General features: G+C 46.0%; 2 protein-coding genes across 3 annotated transcripts in view; one reads left to right on the top strand and one right to left on the bottom strand.

The window, feature by feature from the left end:
- The first annotated feature begins 1,255 nt into the window (after positions 1-1,255).
- Positions 1,256-3,556, top strand: dusp12 (dual specificity phosphatase 12). Of its 2 annotated transcripts, none has more exons than XM_019869263.1 (7): positions 1,256-1,571; positions 1,737-1,850; positions 1,946-2,064; positions 2,151-2,238; positions 2,760-2,851; positions 3,174-3,250; positions 3,326-3,556. In XM_019869263.1, exons 1-7 carry the CDS (start codon positions 1,309-1,311, stop codon positions 3,467-3,469), a joined length of 897 nt encoding a protein of 298 aa, XP_019724822.1. In that variant the 5' UTR covers positions 1,256-1,308; the 3' UTR covers positions 3,470-3,556. The 2 variants fall into 2 exon arrangements, with proteins under 2 accessions (XP_019724822.1, XP_019724821.1); XM_019869262.1 differs by having other exon boundaries at positions 1,258-1,571; positions 3,171-3,250.
- Positions 3,557-4,190: 634 nt separating this feature from the next.
- col15a1b (collagen, type XV, alpha 1b) overlaps positions 4,191-11,194 on the bottom strand; it is a 20,979-nt gene continuing 13,975 nt past the window's right edge. Inside the window, exons 25-41 of the mRNA XM_019869268.1 lie at positions 11,013-11,098; positions 10,668-10,703; positions 10,411-10,464; positions 10,265-10,321; positions 9,655-9,714; positions 8,980-9,024; positions 8,039-8,120; positions 7,905-7,930; positions 7,696-7,794; positions 7,410-7,554; positions 7,229-7,284; positions 7,030-7,161; positions 6,807-6,905; positions 6,184-6,258; positions 5,424-5,621; positions 5,211-5,326; positions 4,191-5,038 (exon numbers count right to left, since the gene is read on the bottom strand). Coding sequence (XP_019724827.1) covers positions 4,816-5,038; positions 5,211-5,326; positions 5,424-5,621; positions 6,184-6,258; positions 6,807-6,905; positions 7,030-7,161; positions 7,229-7,284; positions 7,410-7,554; positions 7,696-7,794; positions 7,905-7,930; positions 8,039-8,120; positions 8,980-9,024; positions 9,655-9,714; positions 10,265-10,321; positions 10,411-10,464; positions 10,668-10,703; positions 11,013-11,098 — 1,589 coding nt within the window. The 3' untranslated portion in view covers positions 4,191-4,815. The remainder of the gene's footprint in view (positions 5,039-5,210; positions 5,327-5,423; positions 5,622-6,183; positions 6,259-6,806; positions 6,906-7,029; positions 7,162-7,228; positions 7,285-7,409; positions 7,555-7,695; positions 7,795-7,904; positions 7,931-8,038; positions 8,121-8,979; positions 9,025-9,654; positions 9,715-10,264; positions 10,322-10,410; positions 10,465-10,667; positions 10,704-11,012; positions 11,099-11,194) is intronic.

Below are 11,194 nucleotides of genomic sequence, written 5' to 3'. Positions count from 1 at the left end.
CCTTACTATACATGGTCGTTTTTTTCGGCAAAAAACATCTTACTATAGGTGGTCGTTTTTTTGGCTAAAAACGGCTTACTATACATGGTCGTTTTTTTCGTCTGAAATCGCCTTACTATACATGGTCGTTTTTTGTGGCCCAAAACGCCTTACTATGCACGGTCGTTTTTTTTCGGCCCAAAACGCTTTACTATATACATGGTCATTTTTTTTTGGCCCAAAACGCCTTCCTATACATGGTCATTTTTTTTCGGCTAAAAACGCCTTACTATACATAGCCGTTTTTTTCGGCCCAAAACGCCTTACTGTTCATGGTCGTTTTTTTCGGCTAAAAACGCCTTTCTATAGATGGTCTTTTTTTCGGCTAAAAACGCCTTACTATACATGGTCGTTTTTTTCGGCAAAAACGCCTTACTATACATGGTCGTTTTTTTCGGCAAAAACGCCTTACTATACATGGTCGTTTTTTTCGGCAAAAACGCCTTACTATACATGGTCGTTTTTTTCGGCAAAAAATGCTTTACTATTCATGGTCGTTTTTTTTCGGCCCAAAATGCCTCACTATACATGGTCATTTTTTTCGCCAAAAAAACGCCTAACTATACATGATCGGTTTTTTTTGGGAGCTAAAAATGCCTTACTATACTTGGTCGTTTTTTTCGGCCCAAAATGCTTTACTATACATGGTCGTTTATTCGGCCCATACACAAATGAAATGAACACCACAGGTTAATTTTTAAGGATTTTTATTGATTTTAGAAGCTTTCCCTGAAAATTAAGCACAATTAACATAATTTTACAACTTTTTTTAAGGATTTTTATTGACTTTAAGGACCCGTGGGATAAGTGTTTTTTTTCCCCTATTCCGGGGCTAAAGGGGGTGTTTGCCTGAGACATAAAGGAGCTGAGAAAATAATTGATAAATGTGTCTTAGAATATCAAATAAAGTGCCGGAGGGGCTTAACTAGTTTGGACTCACATGAATTTATCAGCCGACATGCGGATGGCTTGATAAATAAAAAAATAAAGCGATGCTTTTCTTCATCTATGCGCCGTCCTGGCAACGGAAGTTTTGTCAGCATTGGTCCCGCTGTCACTCACGGGCATATCATTGCAGACTGATGAACACTACTTGAAATTGTGAAAAATTTCAGTCTGGATTTTTAACTTCCTTCGAGTCGCATCTCGGAGTTTGAGCCATAACTCTGACAAGACGGTCACATGGGAACTTGTACAGTCAGAACCTTTTAACGCGTATGTTTTACCCGGACGTCTGTTCAGGCCGTACCCGTCACGCCAGTGTTTGTCATGCTCCCGGTGGATCCCGGTGTGTTCATTGGAACGGCGGCCGACCTTAAGGACATTCCGGGGTTGGCAGAAGCCGGCATCACTCACATCGTTTCTGTGGACTCCGTGGACCCGGCGCCTCTCCTGCCCGTGGACTCTCGCTATCGCAAGAAATGGATTAACATCCTGGATGAGGTGACGTCGGACCTCTTGAGCCACCTGGATGATTGCTGCCTCTTCATCCAGGAGGCAGTTGACGGAGGCGGGGCGGCACTCGTCCACTGGTAAGGGGCAATGTCATCCATGACCGGTCCTCTTGCGGCCCGGGCTCAATGATGTCAATGTTCCGTGTGTATACGTACCGTCTGTGTTGACTCGATCACTTCCATGTACGGCTGGGGGATCAAACACCAGCAAAGAAGTGATCCCTGAAAGTGTTTGTGCTTCAGTCAGGCTGGCCGGAGTCGCAGCGCCACCGTTGTGACCGCTTACCTCATGAGGAGACACAAATTGGGCTTTGCTGAGGCTTATCACAAACTGAAGAGTGTCAAGCGGGATGTGCAGTAAGTGTCTCGCCCTGCTTCTCGATGCAGTGATGAGCAATATCACCTGGCCATGTGGAAAGAAATGTGATGGGTGAGGGGGTTGCGCGTTTCAGGGTCAACAGCGGTTTCGAGGAGCAGTTGTGTCTGTACGAGGCCTTGCGTTGTCAAGTGGACACCAGCGATCCACTGTACAAACAATACAGATTGACAAAGATTACCGAGAAATACCCTGGTAAACGCACGCGCGCGCACACACACACACACGCAAACAAGTGCATTTTCGGTATTTTCTTCATTTCTACTGTGCTTTCTGCATAGAGTTGCAGCTGGTTCCAAGGGAAGTGTTTGCAGCTGACCCCGCTCAATCCAACTCATCTGAGGCCTCCTATCGTTGCAGGAAGTGCCGGTAACTGTTTTTGCCTTTGTGTCGAACGTCTCATTTCTTTAGGCTGGATTTACACGATGTGGTTCAAGTGACAATTCAGATTTGTTGAGGTTTTTTTTTTGCTGTCGCACAACTCACATAAATGGAAAGGCAAGGGGCAAATGGACATTCGTCTATGTGTGCCTTGTGATTGGCTGGCAACCGGTTCGGGATGTCCCCCACCTACTGCCCGAAGATGGCTGGGTTAGGCTCCGGCACTCCCCGCGACCCTCATGATCAGAAGCGGATTAGAAAATGGGTGGATGGAGAGTAGAGGTGGGTTGAGTATTAAATAAGCAACCTGACTGAAGACGGCAGCTCGCGAAGGGAATGTGACGGTTACCCTTATTTACATTAGTTGGGGGAAGAGACATCGGATTCAGAATGGGGCGCGTCACTGGCTGTGTAAATCCAGCAAATGTTGTTCAGCAGATTGCGCCCTCAGTTTCCTCCTCCCTTTTGGAAAAATACTCACAAACAATACTTGTTTTTCTACTTTGCAGACGAACTCTGTTCCGCAGCTCCAGTCTCCTCAGTCACCCAGTGGGAGAAGGAGCGTCAGCATTCAGCCATAAAAAGTCCTCCAACCTGACTGGTCAGTAGACAAGCGCTCTCACCGAGGGCTTCTAATAGGATCGGATTTTTCATTACAGTTTGTTTTTGATTCCATTTTGACTTTTGTTTCTTAAATGCAGTTGCTTGGAATTAGTCAGTTTTTTTCTTTTTTTTTCTTGCACTCAACAAAATGGGCCAACAACTCATGCTAATCCTATGCTAATAATGAAAATAACAACTAGCAAACCTGCTCTAAAAACAAATTAAAACTCAGTAAAAAAAAAAAAGTCAAAATGAAATTAAAACAAAGAACCCCAAACTATTCTAACCGCAAGTCGAAATTGTTGATCTTTGTATAGAAGGAGTCCAGTGTACATCCTATTTCATTGAACCAGTGCAGTGGATGGAACAAGCGTTACTTGGCGTGATGGATGGACAGGTACCGTATATCACCTTTGGCTGCTCTCTCTGCGTGACACAAAATATTTCCCTCGGGTTCGCTTTTGGTTTGCAGCTGCTGTGTCCCAAATGCCGATCCAAGCTGGGCTCGTTCAGCTGGTGCGGAGATCAATGCTCATGCGGCCGCTGGATCACGCCTTCTTTTCAGCTGCACCGAAATCGAGTGGACGAGATCCGGCTCATGAACTTACACCGATGACTTGCGTCACTCCTCGCAGTTGGAAATGCATGACACGTCGTCTCATCTGCACATCACTTTAAATAAAGAAGAGAATGGTCAAAAAGAGTCACGTCTTATCTGTCCAATGAGTGAATTGTTTGCTCTAAATTGTCAGACACCATTCAGCAGATTTTTTTTTCTTTCAAAAAAGTGACTAGCGAGAAATCGAACGTCTTTTTCTGGTGTTATTGGAGTCACTGAGATGAAAGCACGCAGCGTTCTCCACATGCAGTGGGCGCTTCCGTCCGCCTCTCCCCCGTCCCAGAACACTCAGGGGTGGTCCAGTCCTCTTGCAGCGCTATGGTGGGGGCGTGGGGGGTGTAACCTCGTCCAAGTCCTTTTGTCAACTATGAACGGACCGTTTTTTTTTGACGTCATCGGTCACCCGTTAACACGGCGTACCGCGTGCTATGCCTGCAAATGTTCATGCCAACTCAAAGATAAAGGAGACAGAATTTGTAAAAACAATAATTAGGTATTTATTCAGTGACAATCAGTCAGTCAGTACAAATGTTCTCATGACCTCAGAAGCTCAAGTTTTGTTGGAACACAAAAATCAGACATGACGGAAAATAACATTTGTTAATGCAAGTTTACGCGGTCCAGACACGACACTCGAAGGACGCCACCGCTAGTACTTGCTGAGTGAAGAAAACAAGCCATTATTCGTGCCCATACAAAACTGACCAACTCTATTGAGTAAAAAAATGCTATTTATACACGATCAACACACACATGCACAAACAATTTACTTTCATCAAGATTTATAAGTGAACTCGCTAAACTTCTATCATATATGTTCTTTACGGTATAAATTAATACAAATCTCAAACGAATTGTGATGCAAATACTAAAACAAAGTGGAGATTGAGACTGAACGGTTTGAATATCGTGAAATAAAATGGATATTCAGCAGGGGCAACAGTTTTTTTTCCTCAACGTTAATCACTTGGGCATGTCTTCTGTTACCCGGCATGCCTGGTGGTGAATATTCTCGGCGAGTGATTTTCATGTAGTTCCATTCACTTACTGTCTTTAATGTACACATTTCTATTTGAATCACAATTATTTTCCCTGATGTTGTCCATGCACACAGGAAAGTTTAGTTTAGACCTGGATTTTTGTTGTTTTCATGTTGCTGTGTCAAAGTTCGGTTTGGATGCCACTGAAAAAAATTGGAAAAGGGTGACCGCAAATGGATTTGAAACAATTCAGCGTTTGCGCATGAACTTGATCCCAATCACAAAGTCAAAGAGCAGCGCCCTGATGATTATTTTCATTGATCGACCCTGCCCATTTTGAGCAATGCCGCTCGCGTGCAGCCTTCAGGTCCTCCATTGCTGTATGTTCCCGACGTACGTGTTCTCGATACACAGTACGATGTAGTGGTTGGCGCACGAGCGGGTGTGTTGACCTAACAGACGTCCAGTCTGAAGCAGGGCGGCCTGACCTGTCACCGCCGCGTCGGCGGTCCTCCAGGCTTCGCAGTAGTTTATGGTTGCGCGGATTCCTCCAGCGCTGGAACCGTGCCAGATCAGCTTTTCTGGCCTGGAAAGGAGCGAGAGAGACAAGCTGACGGCACCGGGGATAATTTCCGGACTATAGAGCGCACCTGATTATTAGCCGCAGCCACTCCATTTTTAAAGGAAAAAAATTGGAAACACACATAAGCCGCACCTGTCTATAAGCCGCAGGTGCCCACCATTTCGGCCACACTCACCACGTCGAGTCAGTCAGCACGTCGCGTCCATCGAAGGAGTAAATGGGGACGGAAGGGTCAAACGTGCCACCATTTCCCGAGAAGATGGACATCCAGCTTTTGAAGAGCAATTCGCCCTGATAGGCGAGGACAGAAAAAAGTCATCGCAGGTTATTCTACGAACGAGCATATTTTCACAAGCTCACGGCGGCGCGGCGCAGGCGTCGTCCTCACCCTGAGATTGACCACAGGCATGTGGACGCGGTCTGCCTTCCTCACAACGGTGGCCAGGTCTTGGAGGTGCGAGGACAGGAAGGCCCTGTACGTGCCGGTCAGCCCCACGGCCCGTGCCTGCTGGTAGCACTGGAAGTCGGCCCCGCGGATCCCTCGCATGTCTCCTTTCAACGGAGCGTTGAGAGCCACCAGATGGAGCTACACGCAGCAAGGGAGATGACAGAAGAATCCAATTTGCAATGTACAAAGCTGGATCCAAAATTCTCCCCTTTTTGTTTGACAGGGACAAAACACAATCCCCTCGCTCAGAGAGGGATTCCTTCGGCAATAGGTTTGGTGCACCGCTGCTTTGCAGTTGGAGACATACTTCCGAAATCACGACTTTTCTCAAATGACCTTTTGATGTTCTTATGCATCGTTCATGATATTCCTTGATGCGAAGCACACCAATCACGTTAATGCAATGGGCAAACGGATAAATCTCACATGCAACGCTTCATTTCCACCCATGTCTGCCAGTGGTTCCGTTTTTCGTCTACTCGTGTGAACTACCGCGGCGGTGACCCCGGGTTTCGACAAACAAGGTTGGCCAAACACACGTTCGGAATCATTTAAAGGAAGCAAATCTGTCAGGACGTGGCCTTCTAAAGCGTCAGTGCGATTCCCCCCAAAATCGATGCCGGTTCCCCTCCAAATCAAATTCAAAGAAATAAAACAAAGCGCTCAATGTCACACGGCGAAGTCAAAGATGGATATTCACCCCGGCGACGGCATTGAAGGTCTGCGGCAGGATGTGAAAACTGGGCTGAAATCCTCTGCTGCCCTCATGCAGCTCCTGTCCGACAAATACACAGTCGCTTAGCTTCACCCGTAAGCGGGACATTTCATAGCCAGATGTGGCCGACATCGCGTTTCAATGTTTTTGGAAAACCTCATTGGGATTGTTTTTAGTTTTTTTTTAATTGATGTGCCAAAATACTCAACCAGATGTGGATCAAGTAAGCAAAAGGAAAACGATCCTTCATTTATTGCTTGGCAAATAAAAGGCCGACTGTGCCATGAGTTGAACTGGCCTGGCCGCATTGTTCCTCTCTGAGCTCCCTGCCCGCTGCCTCGGGTCCGCGGACCAGAGGTACCGAGAATGAAGCGGAGGCTCCGAGGGGATGGAGCCTTTGGCCGCCGCCCATCTTTCAAACTCGTCTTCAAACTCATTTTTAGTCTTTGGCTTCTGACTCGGCATGAGACTTGATTTTGAGTTGGACTGTTTCGGCACCTTCCATTCTCTTCGTTATTACTTTATCGCGTGAATTCTTTTCGCTCCACGTATGGCACTTTGGATACAGTGCCGGTTGTTTTCAAATTACACTTGAGTTGAGCGCGTACTTGGCTGTGGCTCCTGTGCGGTCGACTCCATTCGCCAGGTTTGTTTTGGGCTTGAGCTGCCGATGAGGATGACGGTTCGGATTGGATCAACTCTCCAAGCTGAAATGGGAACAGGCACGCGCTTACTCAAGTCACATTTCACACACTGGGGCGGCACCCGGGGAGAAAGGAAGGTGCGGAGCGCACTTGGGGCACACCGTTGACTGGCAGGTCCAATACACACCCGAATTTTGCGCCATCCGTTCTGTGATTTGATGTAAAGTTCTCCGCCGCTCTCAGATACGTACGCCAAGGTTCCCTCTGGGGCACGGCGGGTCTCTCTGGTCAGAGCATAAATTGTCTCGTGGGTGCTTACCTGAGCACACACGTCCGTGTGAGAAGAGGACACGTTTACTTTCAAGAATTCTGACCATGTTTCTTACCGGGTTTGAAAATCCTGGGGGGCCAGGAGGACCGGGAGGTCCTGGGACACCCACACCTGTTGACAACATAGAATACACTCATCAAAGACAACATTCAACTTCCCCCGAAGAGGTTCAAGGTTATTTTATTTGACTGCATTTTATTTTTTTTCATCTTCTGCACTGTTTTGCCGCTACACACCTGCTCCAAAATCAGGCAGTGGTCCTGGGGGTCCGGCCGGGCCGGGTGGCCCTCTGGGACCTGGACGTCCAATCCCAGGGGCTCCACGTTGGCCTGGAGAACCAGGAGAACCTGGAAGGCCAATGACTGACTCACCTTTAGGACCCTGAACAAACAAACGAGTACATTCACTTTTCAGTATACATTTAAAGAGGCCCAACAGGAAATTGGGGCAACACCCAAGAAGCCCACAAAAGAGGAAGAAAAGACTTATTGGGTAGCTTTGCGCTTCGTCAGCAGAACTCACCACAAGTCCTGACCGCCCCGGTAGTCCTGGAGGGCCGGGCGGGCCCGAGTCACCCTTTTCTCCCTTCTGGCCTTTGGATCCCCGCTCACCCTTCGCACCCTTCGCAACCCACAAAAACAAACAGACATCAGCCAGGAAAAAGAAGCTTGATGTGTGTCAAACTTTTTATTCCGCTGCCCGTCATCAATTACACATCGATCTGTACTCACCACAGGTCCATCGAGAAAGTCAGCGGCTGACAAACAGCAACATAACACATTCATGAAAAAAATGTTTGCTCGGATAAAATAAAAGACAATTCAAAACAAAAATGGTTTACGAACGAGACATGAAAAGTTCTTACCAGGTGTGCCTGGCTCTCCAGGTATCCCGACCTCTCCTTTTTCTCCTTTCGCTTTTACGATATTGACCCTGTCATTTGAATCCTACACACGGAAATGAACACACTCGTCATTACCTGCATGGACACACCTGAGATACCTTGAGTGTTAAATACCGGATCTATGCAGACAAAAGGTTAGGACGTTCAAAACACAGCGTCGTTAGCGGTGTGACCATCAATATTTTCAGTCCATAGTATTATTGTATGAGTGGGATTCTTCAATATAGCCCCCCAAGTGATGAGATGTTCTCATTGACCAGCCAAATTGACATATTATGAACTTGAAATGATGATGATGTATTCTGCTATCTGCCCATTCCTTCAAATGTGTCTGTGAGCAGGCTTGTAATGCAGGGAGTTTCTAACTCACTAAAGGGGTCCAAAAAAATCCCAAAATATGCCAAGAAAATCACAGCAACAACAACGGGCAGTGTTGGTCACGTGCTCAATCTGGCGCTGCCACCGGTCCTCATAGTAACGAAAGCGGTTTTAATTTGAGAACAAAAAAAAAAAAAAAAAAAAAAAAGAAAAATTACACACCGTGGCTCATTTTAGATGAGATATATTTGAAGAAGAAAATTCCGTAAAGGTTTCACATTATTTGAACAAACTTGTTAATGATCCAATTTAGTAAGGCAAGTTTATATCCCCCCCAGGAGAATATGAAGAATCGTTGTTAGAATGTTTCCCCACGCACCCAACACCACCAAAATGGAGTCTCATAAATGCAATAAGGAAGATGAGGTCAGGAAAGGAAGTTTGGAGGAAAGGGGGTGTGGGTCAGATAATAAAGGGTGGCCACAGAGCTGCCATGCTGCTCTCTCCACTCCCCGACAGAACCATCGGATGGCACCCCATTTCAAAACGAAACGGACCAATGAGATGGTACGCCTCAGACTTACGAGTCCCTTTTTGCAATGCGGCCTGGGGCGCACTGGGAACACTGTCTTTAAAAAAAGAGCACGTTATCAGCTTTGAGTCATGGATTCATCACTCGGCACGACTCGCAAAACGGAACAAAATATTGAAGCGGAAAGAAAGGAACGACCATTTTCGCAAAATGGGTGAGGACGAAGAAGAAAGTTCGAAATTTGGGTGTAAAAATGGCCTGATTGACTTGTAAAGATGCAAAAAGCGAAACTTGCAATTTGTTCAACGCTGCACACTTAACGGATATCGTGATGGCAAGGGTATCACACCGGAACTGATGGTTTCTAGTTTGTCGTTGGATTCGGAATAGAACTGGCTTTGAAAGACCAACAAATCACTGCGAGGCCAACATCGCTGAACAGTGTTTGAGCTCAGAGATTCCACTGGAAATACCGATGTGTCTGCAGTGTTCAACTACTAATGTCACTCATGTCAACATTTCAAGAAACTCGAGAACATTTGACTCCCGGTAAATAGGCAACAACTCCACAACTAGCACCAAATGTGAAATGACAAAGACGAGATCTGGTTTGAGTCGGTCGAATGAACAGTTCCCGATGCCTCTAACGTTGACATTTGGATCTTTCTAGTCCATCAAGAATATAAAAAAAAAAAAAAAACCCAACAACTCAAAGATGCACACTTACTCCATTCAATCCAATAATTCTTCCTGGCAGTCCGGGCGCACCGGGTGGACCGGGGGGTCCCTGAGAATATGAGATTGACATCGTGTCAAAGGGACAACCCATCGGTTCTTCCACTGGAAATACCGATGTGTCTGCAGTGTTCATCTACTCATGTCACTCATGTCAACATTTCAAGAAACCCGAGAACATTTGACTCTCGGTAAATAGACAACAACTCCACAACTAGCATCAAGTGTGAAATGACAAAGACGAGATCTTGTTTGAGTCGGTCGAATGAACAGTTCCCGATGCCTCTAACGTTGACATTTGGATCTTCCTAGTCCATCAAGAATATAAAAAAAAAACCCCAACGACTCAAAGATGCACACTTACTCCATTCAATCCAAAAATTCTTCCTGGCAGTCCGGGCGCACCGGGTGGACCGGGGGGTCCCTGAGAATATGAGATGGACATCGTGTCAAAGGCACAACCCAATGGATGATCGGTTTTCCGTTTTGCAAATGTAATTGGAAATGGAAACACCTCCGAAACTGATCTGAATTGGCAGCTTGATATACTCGTGTACAATTAAGATTGCTTAAAGGTGTAAAAACAGACTGCTGTCGTTTACCGGCATGCCAACAGAATCTCCTTTTTCCCCTTTCCTACCAGCCATACCAGGTCTTCCCTGTCAAAAGAGAACAAACATTTTTTGGGGGTGTACAAACGGAAAGCTGTGTTTTAAAATCCAACATCCATCAGCTACGGAATACGTACGGCGCGGCCGGGGAAGCCATATTCTCCCTTTTGCCCGGGAGGTCCATGTGGGCCCTAAACAAAAGATAAAAGCAACACACCATCTCCAACAGTCGTCTTTGTATCTTTGTTTCTCATGAGAAATCGAGCAACATTGAAGCGCCGCTTCTGATGTCTAAAACCAAAATAAAGACATACGGCTTACCGTGTGTGTGCAGCTTTCCCTCACAAAAATAAATGTCGTTTAATATTAGTTGTGTCCGTTTGGATGGACTTACCATGGGTCCTGCAGGCCCAGGCGATCCACGGGCACCCTGCCAAAAGAAAAGAGAATGCGGACAAAAATGATTGATTTGGCTCTCATATTTTCCTGAGGGATCCTTTTATTTATTTGGGCCCTCTCACCCTCCGAATGACAAAGATATTGCTTCAAATTCATTCAGTACCAGCCAATTTTAGACCAAGTCTGAAAAGACGTTTAAAAACGTCTTTGGGAGTGAATGAGTTTTAAAGTAGAGACTACATGTGTAGAGTCTCAGTAAATCAGGTCATGCTACTCCAGATAAGTTGAATTGAGGCAACTAGAATGTGTGCAATAGATAGTTAGAGGGCGAAAGGACAACCTTGATGCCTTTGGGCCCACGGGGACTTCTTGGTGCAGATAAAAGCGATCCATCTGCAGCAATGGTCACTCCCGGCTCTCCCTTTGCTCCCTGTTAATCCCAGGGAAACAGACAACGCATTTGTAAGTAACCCTGGCAAAAAAGATTGTAAATTTTAAGTGACTGGTGCTATTTTTATTATT

This window comes from Hippocampus comes, unplaced genomic scaffold, assembly GCF_001891065.2.
Source record: "Hippocampus comes isolate QL1 unplaced genomic scaffold, H_comes_QL1_v1.1 scaffold117, whole genome shotgun sequence".
Lineage (NCBI taxonomy): Eukaryota > Metazoa > Chordata > Actinopteri > Syngnathiformes > Syngnathidae > Hippocampus > Hippocampus comes.
This window is presented reverse-complemented; position numbering and strand designations above follow the sequence as displayed.